We start from the raw sequence: 12,344 nt of genomic DNA, 5'->3' as shown, positions 1-12,344 counted from the left end.
AAGGTCATAAAAAGTTCACTGGTTTAACTGTTATAGTCAATCTGAAGTATTTTTCTTGTTGCACACGCAACAGAAGAGGGGAAAATGCAGTCTCTGCATCAATTAAAACACTACAAATGGTTGCGGGCTAAAAATAGAAAACATACTGCTGATTCAGGGAATTATAATGCCATTAAGGCAGAACAGAAATAAAGAGACAAGTTACAGATGGTTGTGATTTTTGTACTGGTTAATTACGACCAGGTATATTTACATAAATAGTGCCCATCTTCAGATTCTATTTTGCAAATGTGGAGGGACATACAAAATAAGGAAACCTTGTATTAAAAATAAAGATACCCAAAAGGTATTAAAAAAAGCACAGGTATAACCAATTCAGCAGAAAACATCAGGACTGTAGAGTGATGGATAGGTTACGCCACTGCATTACAATGCAACAATGCAACAATGAACAGCACACTAGGAGGCAATTGTATCACTAGGGGAAATTGTAAAGGCATCCCATTAAATCACAGAGCACCATGACTTCAGTGTAAGGATATCCACTTTTATCACATATCATTAGGACCGCAACATAATGATACTGTACATTATCACACAGTACCAAACCTGCAGAACAATCTCACTTGATCAAGGAGCAGTAGGGCATACATTCTACTTAATAGCACCGCAACTGCTTCAGTGCCACATTCTATCACAGAACTAGGACTGCAGAATACCTATTTCTTTAAGCAAAGGACAGTAGAACAGGAAATTAACTGTGTGATACTAATGATTTTCTCTCCGTGCCCTTCCTCCAGTAGATACCTGAAAATGGATGGATGTCAAATGATGGGTGTTTCAGATCTTTAATATTGGTGTCTCATACATCTTGGAGGGAAACTTGCGCAGTCTCTAAATGCACCCTGCTACGCGGCTCCCAAAACTGAAAAAATCAACAGTTCATGTATAGGATTTGCAAAAATGCAAAAAGATTTGTCACACACAAAGAGCAGCTTATGTATGTATTTAGTTAAGAGATGTGGTACCCAGAAAGACTCATGAATAGGCAACAATGTGAGGTGAAGAGACTTTACAGCCAGTGTATATTGAGAGTCGTTCTTGATCCTGAAGCACTGTGAATGCACTGGGCAAGGAAACCGACTCGGAGAACGTATGGACAGTTTGTGACTGGATCCCTAAAACAGCTTCATGAAGGTCTATGGGAATACAACAACTTCTTATATGTAGCCCAGTACGAGAAATCTCAGACAGAACCATTAGAGGACAGTTCCGGAATCTGCTGGGAGTGCTAACGTTCTGATCAGCTTCAGCATGTATGCTTCTTACATGTTCAACCGGAAGAGATGTCACTTAAACGTAAAACTGAAACATACACTGCAACAGGAGAGGACACACCGTCACTGGATTGAATCAGAAATGTTTCCTCATCACACAAAATTTGTTGTTCCTGCAACTGTGGTAAAGAGCACCATGTGAGAGATTGTTGTATAGCAAAGCAATGGAAGAGTCAAATTATGGGAATGAGAAGCAATCTGTGCGTGTCATAAGAGATTTGTCACACCCAGCACGAGAAATTCCTCTGGTCCATGTAGATATCTGCAACACCCCGGGTAAATCAGAAGTAGCTCCTGCAGATGCATGGCAAACCTAGGATGTGTTGTGAGTGGTGAGAGGATCTGCATCTCCAGTGAAGACTGGACACCCAAAGGGCTTGCTAGAGCTTTCTCCAGGTTTCTTCAGAAGAGAGATTTCCAGTTCAGGCAAAACGAAAAGCAATAAAGGATTATTTCCTTTTGCCAAGTCGCCATTCACACAAGGAATCCAAAAATATATATCTTATCCGAAAACTTTTAAAAAACAGTCTGTATTCACAAAGCCAAATGGCACTGTTCAAAGGTCAGAGGGGGAGAATTGGTACATCGAAGAGGTCGCAGACGCCTTCACTCTCATCCAAGTTGTAGATGTAGTCATGATCTCCAGGAGGAGGCGAGAGTCGAAGCAAAGGGATAAACACTAAGAAAAGATGGTCAAAATACGAGTAAGAGGAGAAGAAACTAAAAGAATCAAAAGGGGAAGAATAAGAAAAAGGATTGGGACAAATGGAGATAAAAGGGAGAGTAATGCAAAGGGGTGTGAAAAGTATCTGGCAGGAGGATTTAAGACTGTTTAATTAGAAGAGGACAAAAAGAAGAAAAGGCGTGGATAGAGAAAGAAATTATTGGAGAGGAATGGAAAAGAAAGAGTGCATGAGCGAAGGAAGGATATAGTAAGAGTGTGCAATCCAAATGGAAGAACAAATAAAAATCAGAAAAGGCAGTAACCAATTAGCACGTGCATACAGAAAGGAGGGATAAATGACATAAGTGAATGGGCAAAGGGAGATAGAAGCAAGTGGAATTACAATATTGAAAGGAAGATAGTATGAATGTGGGACACAGGAAGAATGGAGGGGGATAAAAGAATAGAGGAATATAATAAACAAAATATCATGAAAAATCGAAGTAAAATAGGAAAACAAATATTTTCCTCACCAGCATACACAACCCCCCCACTACTCTCTAAATCTCTAGCCCCTTCCCTACACCCTTGCATGCATTTAACTCTCATTGACCCTCTTTAACCAATCAACTCTATCCATTTTTTCCTAACACCGCTGACTTAGATTGTATCTTTACAACCTTGACGCCCCTTTATGTGCCTCCAAAATCATCAACCACCCACGGTTCATCTAAATGTAGTCCATAACCACCTAAATTCTGTTATAACTATTCATCCCCTACACCCAACACACACATGGGGTTGTGAAACCACATTATGAAATCATCACACACCGTTGGTTTTACACTGGTACCAAAATTTCTACTTCCTATGTTTTCTTTACACCCTAGCATACCCCAATTCATCTGAAGAAAAACATACTTACCTTCCACAACATCTTATCTGATAGAGACTATCTAGCCGCAGATTTCTTACGTTAGCATTATCCCAAGTCGTCAGACTGGATCTGTAAAGTTTTCGTGAGCAGTACCCCTGCACGCCAGTAGGTTGTGGTGTCCAGCTCCAGGTGGCGACAGCCGCGCCAGATGAGACATCTGTGGTGCCAAATAGGCACTACCCAGGTGCACAGACGTCAGTTACTTTTCACGACTTTCCACGTTAGAAGTGCAATCCACGAAGTACACGGACCACTGGTAAGGAAAACTAGGGCCCTGAAAGGGAAAATGCTTGGTCCCTACCAATCTACTCACAGAGCGGAGAGGATGGGTGAGTCGGTAAGGAATCTGCGGCTAGATAATCTCTTCACCAGATAAGGCATTACCGAAGGTAAGTAACTTGTTCATTTGACAGAGACATTTAGCTGCAGATTCCTTACCTTAGAATAGATACCCAACCAATACCTCCCCAGAGGTAGGTCTGTGGCCCAATTTCACATGAGAAGTCCTGCAGGACCCAACGGGCAAAATGCCCATCCCTACGAATCAGACTGTCCAGGCAGTAGTATTTTTAAACGTGTTCAGGGAAGCCCACTTTACTGCCTGGTAGATATCCAGAACAGCAACTCTGCAAGCAAACATTGTTGTTGCACCTTTAGCTCTGGTGGAATGAGCACGCAAACTCTCAGGGGATTGTTTGTGAGCCAATGTGTAGCAGATTTTAATACAGAGAACAATTCATCAGGAGATGGTCATCTTCTGTACGATCCACCCATTCCTTTCTCCAACATACCATATGAAGAGTTGGTCGTCCACCCAGAACAGTTTTGTGCAGTCATGGTAGAACAACAATGCTCTTGGGTCCAGACAGTGAAGTCGCTACTCTTCTTTGAAGGGATGAGGCGGAGCATAAAAAGTAGGCAGAGTGATGGTTTGATCCACATGAAATGGAGTGACCACTTTCTGAAGAAAGGAAGCCCTTGTACCAAACAATAGTTGGTCTGGGTAGATGTTAGGATAAGGAGGATTGGCTGGCAAGGCCTGAAGCTAACAACACTCTGGGCAGATGTTATAGCATCCCCGGCCAATGGTGAGTTCAGCCACGCTAGTCTATCCAGGTCCCAGGGCCACATATGATCTATCTGACCCTCTGGGACATGACTCTTTACTAAACAGAGACCATATTTCGTCTTTCTTTTCTCACAGGCATAGTGTGTCTATAGGGATTCCCCAAAAGTCACCCCCCCTCCCATGGGGATAATCGTCCTTCCCAAAGGGTAAGACTACACATTCAAGCAATTTCAGACCTCAGTAAAATTACTGATAACTTATTTCCACATCCCTTGAATTCACGAGTGGATGGAAATAGTTACAAACCAAGACTTATTAATAATTATAAGCTAATACAATATGCACTTCTCTTAATATCTCACTACAGGTCCATGAACCCTGGCAGTGGAGAGTGATAGTGGTTACTCCCACAGAGTGGCACTACGGAATCGCTTTTCGGTAATGTTGGAGCCCCCATTACATCTGGTCCTGACGAATGCCATGTACCTATACGGACAAACGGCAGAAACATGTTGACCTATCTCTAAAATATTTACACAGCGGTGACGGGATGATAGTATCCTCATTCACCTCACTCTCTATTTTAACTCCGCACAGTCTCCCTTTGAATAAAGGATCTATGGGTGTACTGTGATGGCTTTTTAATTATCACTTTTTCCTTTCTGGGCCCCCACTCACTTAGAAGTGCATCCCTGTCTCCAGGTGCATGCCCGTCCTCCACCAAACGCGGTTTCTGGAGGGCGAGGGCTGGCAGATGATGAAGCATGACTCCGGGTGGAGTGTGATGCCAGTCTATCACTTTTTGTGAGATGCCTCACAACCATTAAGCACCTCACCCTTTTTGTTTTGGTTTGATTTTAAACTGGGAACGGTCTCTATTGTGTGTTCTACAATTAACTGGAGGCTGACCGTCCACCAGCACCCTACGGCCTCTTGTTCGCTCCTCGGGCTACTGCCTGAGAAATGTTGTGATTCCTCGTGTTGTGCAGCTGTCGGCTGCTGGAACAATTTAGGGTATCATCCCCAAATAGGGGAAGGGACTTATTGAAAGGTTTCTTAACTGTCCCCTAACTAAAAGCGGTTTACATAGACTCTGTGGGAGTGCACTATCCACACACTATGGAGACTGAACTAGCATTCAGTGAAGACGAATATGCAGAAATCTTAAGAGCACCCTCGATGCTGGCAGCAACAGTGGTAGCGAATACAGTACAAAACTTAGACGAATGGGAAACGCTAACATCTAAGAAGAAAGAACAAATACGAACAGCCCTACATGACGCCTTTAAGGACAGAGTCTCTTCGGAAGAACACGGCCCCGAGAGGCTTAATAGTCACTAATGAACCGAGACTCTTTCTAAACAACAAAGAATTCCGCATTAATTGGTCTGGGATTGCCTGGAAATGCAGGAAGGACTGGCTAGTCCTAATTATCAACACTGCGAGGAAGCTGGCAGATGCATTGCTCATCGAAATCCAGCAGAGTGAGAATGCACTAAGAACTAGCATTGATATCAAAATCTTCAAGAAGAAACTTGACAATATAAATAAGGACCACTCTGAATACGGTGAATTTCTGACAATCCAAAATCACTAAGCTCAGGAAAGATGTCCAGAAGTTTAACAGGGACACAGTCTATCCATATACCACCGACGAATATTATGACAAGGCACCTGAACCACAGACAACGAAGAGACAACCATGCACGAGACCAACACCTCAGAATTGGTCATTTAGTTCCGGGGATGACAGAAGCTCCTCAGGTAGCAACGATGAAGGAGAAGGAACCCAGGGACAACAGCCCGGACGGTATCAAAACCAACAGATTTATGCGCCACCTATGAATCCTTATGGTTACTGGCAACAACCTTTCTATCCAATGGGATATGGATTTCCACCAGGCCCCCAGCCTTTTTTATACAGGGGCAGGGGACGGAGAAGACAAAAGCAACGAAGAGGACCCAGAGTACACTGGGAGGATCCCGTGGAAGAAATCCAGGGAGCAATAACGAGGAGCAAAGGCAAGGGGGAGGAATCTATCCTCCAAAAGGGATTAGGCTTTGTTCCAACGCCTAGAAACGATCCGTTCATCCTTCATGCAGAATTGGCACAATTTTTCTGGAAAATCAAACTCAAAGCTTACTTTGGGGATGCCGAAGTCGTCCCCAACGATGGACATACAAATTTACGGAAGAAGTCCACTTTCACCCCACCAACCCAGAACATCCCTTGTAATGTCCTCACTTTTGAACAAGCTGTCCTGACTGAAATTGAGAAAATCAATTTCCAGGATACGAGATGTTTCCAGAACCTAACCAAGGAAGAGAGAACAGCCCTGCAGGATTTGAAACAGAACAGAGAAATCGTAATCAAGCAGGCAGACAAGGGTGGGGCAACAGTGATACTAGATACCATTATGTACCAAGAAGAGTGTCTAAGACTACTGGCAGATGCAACTAGCTACGAGATCTATCAAAGAGACCCTACCCCGGGCCTCCTGAATAGAATCAAGATGATCGTCCACGAAGCTAAAACAAACGACTGGATAACGAACCATGAAGCGGACTTTCTTGTTAACAATGAGCCCAGGATGCCAAGGTTTTATACGCTGCCAAAAATTCACAAAAAACAAGTTTCCACTACCGGGAAGACCAATTGTGTCCGGCATTGACTTGGCGTTAGAACCCTTATCTCAATTTTGTGATTGGTTCCTCAGACCAATAGTTCAAACATCGAGGTCATACCTCCGGGACACCAAAGATGTGCTTTGCCACCTCCGAGATATGAACATCAACTATGAAGAAGACATCCTCATTACTATGGACATTGAGGCACTTTATACGAGTATCCCTCAGAAACGTACTTTGGAGGTGGTCGAACAAATTCTCCCCGACCAGGAGTGGAACTTTGTGACACCACAGCACTTTGTGATGGAGTGTGCGGAAATTGCACTCACAGAAAACTACTTCGAATGTGATGGCGTAATATACCACCAGATACAAGGCACGTCGATGGGGAGCACGTTTGCTCCCAGTTTGGCGTGCCTTTACGTCCATCAATTTGAGGTAGATCACATCTTTACAGACATCAATCCATTTTTGACCAAATTAAAAACTTGGAAGAGATTTATCGATGATGTTCTGTTCATATGGAATGGCACAACCTCAGAAGCACTCTCGTTTGTGGAATGGGTCAACGGCATCGATCCTCACTTAAAGTTCACACATACGATAGAGAAAAACCATGTAACTTTCCTGGACCTAGACATCGTCCTCACCATGGAAGGTGTACGTACTACTGTACATAACAAACCTACAGACAAGAATAGTCTACTACTGTTTGAAAGTTAACACTCCAGGGCCTTAAGACAGAACCTACCAGTAGGTCAATTCTTAAGAATACGCAGAAATTGCTCGGAATTAACTGATTACAACAGACAAGCACTAGATCTAGAAGAGAAGTTGTTGGCCAGACACTATCCAAAGAAACTTATCACTAAAGCAAAGAAACGTGCTAAAAACAACCACCGTGAATCCCTGCTGGAAACTATACAAAAGGAGCAAGCGGATAGACTTGTGTGTGTGACAACGTTCACTCCAGTGTCAAACACAGTGCAAAATATCATTAAGAAAAAGTGGCACATCTTAAATACAGGCCAGAAGGAGTGGGCACAACCGTTATTTGCTTTTAAGAGGAGACGCAACATCAAGGAAGATTTAGTCCACACCAAAAATACTACAGCGGAAAGAGAAAGTCAACTAACGCTCTGGGGCCATCAACGACCTGTGGGTCATTACCCATGTGGGGACTGTGTTGCATGCCAATTCACCAACATAATGCGAGAAGTGGACATTGGCACAAGTAAACCATGGATATTGAACAACTTTAGTAACTGCAACACTGATAATGTCGTCTACCTGTTGACCTGCCCGTGCAAGAAAATGTACGTTGGCATGACTACAAGAAAGGTTAGACTTCGGATTAATGAACATCGGAGCACCTTCAGGTGCAAAAAAGACAATACCAAACTCACGAGACATTTCTTGGAGATGGGACACAAGGAATGTGATCTACAATGGACAGTTCTAGAGGTACTGAAAAGAAGAGAAACCAATTTAACTCATGCCCTCCATGTAAGAGAACAACGGTGGGTGTTTAGATTGAATACAGCAAGAACTGGCCTGAACGATGACATCCCTTGGCTCCAAATGAACTGAGTAACACATCCTGTACAGTACCACCTGCCACATGATTTATTATTAACAGGTGATCCATTACCATATGCCCCTGTTTAAACTCAAGTCTAAGGTAGGAAAGCAAACATAGGAACACTATGGGAGAATAACAGCATCCACATATCACACGAGGTAGCACTTTCTCTTCAGGATAATGACACCTGTACGCCCAGTGTAGCCTTATTAGAACTATAAGTCGTTGTGGGCATAGCAACGCTCTTATCTTCCAAATACAATGTGATATGGAATCGAATAATGGCACATGTTTACTGCTACGCTCTTCTCCATCTTTTCCTTTATTTCGTCCACAGTATTCCCATTATTTGCACCCTGCTGTCTACCAAGGTCACTTTATGATCATGGAATATATATGCGATACTAAACCTGATAGTTCGGCACAATTTTAATCAATGTGAGTGGTCACGATCACTGTACCAGGCTTCCTTAGGAGTAACACCCTACTGCAGTTCCTTGTCCCCATGACTGACACGGCCGGCCATTTGATATCATGTATTTCATGCCTGCTGTTGAACTGCGGTGCTGTTTACAACTATACGTATGCGTGGCCACGCAAATACCCCGGCTCCGTATGCTTCGCATAACGAGGCACGAGGCACTTTCGAACTAACTACATCAAATTGCAGAGTGTAGCGTAATGTTTACAATCAGACTGTATTTGGTTTCACGGAAGTCTGACACACCCCGCAGAAACAATCACGCAAGTGCGGTCGATCCCCATGGTTACCGGGATGTAATCCACTTCTGTTGTCCATGCCAAATCACGTGACCCGGTTGAGCCAATCACGCTATATGGCTGGGCGAGGCATTGTCTGAGCCAACTATGCTAAAACCGCTCTTTGTGGTCAGGCAGACAAGTTGTGGGACGCCGGATATTGCCTACGGCATCTCAGGGCGACCGAGCTTGAGTAAGAGGAACCTCTGCTCACACCCAAGGTCAGGCCGTGGGAACGTATCAGGGAGCCTGTCGTCGGGTTTCCCGTTCTGACACAGGAAACCCGACGTCATCGTCACACGCCAAACCCAGGTGCTGCTCTTTAACTATTATTGGCACGCTAGTTAAACCCGGGGTATGACACTATATATACCTGCCGCTCACAGAGCCATTTCTACAGCAGGGAGGCGGCGAGGTGATCGGCGTAGGTGTATTCTCGGGAACATCCCCGGCCAATGGTGAGTTCAGCCACGCTAGTCTATCCAGGTCCCAGGGCCACATATGATCTATCTGACCGTCTGGGACATGACTCTTTACTAAACAGAGACCATATTTCGCCTTTCTTTTCTCACAAGCATAGTGTGTCCATAGGGATTCCCCAAAAGTCAACCCCCCTCCCATGGGGATAATCGTCCTTCCCAAAGGGTAAGACTACACATTCAAGCAATTTCAGACCTCAGTAAAATTACTGATAACTGTTATTTTCACATCCCTTGAATTCACGAGTGGATGGAAATAGTTACAAACCAAGACTTATTAATAATTATAAGTTAATACAATATGCACTTCTCTTTTAATATCTCACTACAGGTCCATGAACCCTGGCAGTAGAGAGTGATAGTGGTTACTCCCACAGAGTGGCACTACCGAATCGCTTTTCGGTAAGGTTGGAGCCCCCATTACATCTGGTCCTGACGAATGCCATGTACCTATACGGACAAACGGCAGAAACATGTTGACCTATCTCTAAAATATTTACACAGCGGTGACGGGATGATAGTATCCTCATTCACTGCACTCTCTATTTTAACTCTGCACAGTCTCCCTTTGAATAAAGGATCTATGGGTGTACTGTGATGGCTTTTTAATTATCACTTTTTCCTTTCTGGGCCCCCACTCACTTAGAAGTGCATCCCTGTCTCCAGGTGCATGCCCGTCCTCCACCAAACGCGGTTTCTGGAGGGCGAGGGCTGGCAGATGATGAAGCATGACTCCGGGTGGAGTGTGATGCCAGTCTATCACTTTTTGTGAGATGCCTCACAACCATTAAGCACCTCACCCTTTTTGTTTTGGTTTGATTTTAAACTGGGAACGGTCTCTATTGTGTATTCCCCAGATGTTATAGCCACCAGGATGGCCGACTTGATGGTAAGGAGGCTGAGAGGACAGTTATGTAAGGACTCGGAGTGCCAGGCAGGAACGTCAGACTAGATTAAGGTCACACTGAGGCATAATGAAAGGAGAGGGAGGAAACATATGTTGCCCTGTTTGTTGCAGTACCACATGGCGGTATTGTTGTCCGGGAACACCTGCTATTCCCTGGATGGAGGGTAGAAGGCTTTTAATGACAATCAGATAGCTCGGAGCTCCAACAGCTTGATGTAGAGTCTGGATTCTGCCGGAGACTAGAGTCCTTTGATCTCCACCTCTCCCAGATGGCCGCACCATCCCAAGACAAAAACATCATTCTCTTCTGTGAGATTAGGTTGGGGAAGGGAGAGGGTTCTACCGCAGACCCAATCGTGGTTCGTTAACCACCACTGCAGACTTTCGCAGTTCCCTCTGAGATCTGGACCATGTCGGAGAGAATCCCCTGATGCTGCTCCTACTGGAACTGGAGGTGCCAATGCAGGGCCCGCAGGATGCAGGAGGCCATGAGGCCCAGCAGCCTCAGAGTCAGCCTCACCGAAATCCAGGATAGTGGATGAAACATCGGTATCATAGCCTGAATATCCTGGACTCACCACTCCAGATAGGCTCGAAACTGCACTGTGTCCAGAACAGCTTTGATGCAAGGGAGCGTCTGAGAGGGAACCAGGTGTTACTACGGCAAGTTGCTAGTGAACCCCATCAAATGAGGTCTGCAGTAGTCTGGAGGTGGGAGGTAATGGCCTGGGGAGGGCCGCCTTTAAAACTCAGTCATCGAGATAGAATAAGACTGCCATCCCTGCAACTACCGCATTCACCTTGTTGAACACCTGAGGGGCACTTGTAAGGCCAAAGGGAAGCAGAGCAAACTAAAAGTGCTTGTGGCCCACAGTGAAGTTAGTAACACATGTGGGCAAGTAGGATGGGAATATAGAAATATGCTTCCTGCAAGTCCAATGCTACCATCCAGTCTCCTGGGTCCAGGGCAGATAGGACCTGAGCAAGAGTGAGAATTTCTAACTTCTTCTTCTTGCCGAATAAGTTGAGTGTGTTCAGGTCGAGGACAGGACAAAGGTCACCATCCTTCTTGGGCACCAGAAAGTAGTGGGAACAACAACGATGAGTCACTTCTGCCATCGGCAATCTCTCTTTGGCTCCTTTGACTAAAAGAGCCGATACTTCCTAGCGAAGAAGGTAGTCCTCCGTCAACCAATCATAAGTAGGTGGCATGGAGGGAGGGGCAGTGTCAAATGGGTGGAAGTCTCCCGTCAGACAATCTGCAAAACCCACCTTTCCGATATTATGGACTGCCAGCAGGGCAGGTGATGGTGAATCCTGCCGCCCACTGGGTGCTCATGAGGGTAAATGGGCAGACTAGGAGGGTTTGGAGGCTGCTGGGGAGGGGGTGGACTGACCCGATCACTGGGCACCTGACCCACGGAGCCGGTGGATACTGCATCCAATGCCATGCAAAGGCTAGAAAGCGTGTGTGCCACTGTGGATGGGTGAGTAAGGATGCGGCTGTACACCCCTATTGTTGCCACGAAAGGAGCAAAACGCGGATTGAGGGTGACAAGGAGCCATAGAAAGGCTGAAGTACCTGGTCATAACCATGCGGTCATTAAAGAGCTCCAGCACTGAATCTGCCTGGTCTCCGAAGAGACAGGAGCCATTAAAGGGCATGTTCATGAGGGATGTCTGGACACCCCTGTAAAAGCCGGTAGTCTTCAACCAGGTGTGGCATTGCAGGGCCACTGTTGACGATACCGCTTTGCCTAGTGAGTTGGTGGAGTCTAGTTCACAGCAAATGGTGAACTTAGCTGCATCCCTCCCGTCGGCAATGTCCTGGCCTCTTCCAGGACTGCTGACAGCACCTGCGCAACCGTATCCCACAGGCCAGGGGAATCGAAGCCCAAAAGGCATGTGGTGTTCACTGACTGCAATGCCAGGCTGGTGGAAGAAAGAATTTTCTTGCCTAAATTGTCCAGCATCTTGGATTC

At 45.3% G+C, this 12,344-nt stretch overlaps 1 protein-coding gene across 3 annotated transcripts in view; it reads right to left on the bottom strand.

Annotated features, from left to right (window-relative positions):
• Nucleotides 1-206: 206 nt before the first annotated feature.
• E2F4 (E2F transcription factor 4) overlaps nucleotides 207-12,344 on the bottom strand; it is a 349,237-nt gene continuing 337,099 nt past the window's right edge. For all 3 annotated transcript variants that reach the window (XM_078669707.1, XM_078669709.1, XM_078669708.1), the window contains one exon: nucleotides 207-2,016. In XM_078669707.1, the coding sequence (XP_078525833.1) occupies nucleotides 1,901-2,016 (116 nt within the window). In that variant the 3' untranslated portion in view covers nucleotides 207-1,900. The remainder of the gene's footprint in view (nucleotides 2,017-12,344) is intronic.

This window comes from Lissotriton helveticus, chromosome 12 (assembly GCF_964261635.1).
Source record: "Lissotriton helveticus chromosome 12, aLisHel1.1, whole genome shotgun sequence".
In the NCBI taxonomy this organism is placed as follows: domain Eukaryota; kingdom Metazoa; phylum Chordata; class Amphibia; order Caudata; family Salamandridae; genus Lissotriton; species Lissotriton helveticus.
The sequence above is the reverse complement of the archived record's forward strand: the minus strand, read 5'-3'. Positions and strand labels throughout refer to the sequence as shown.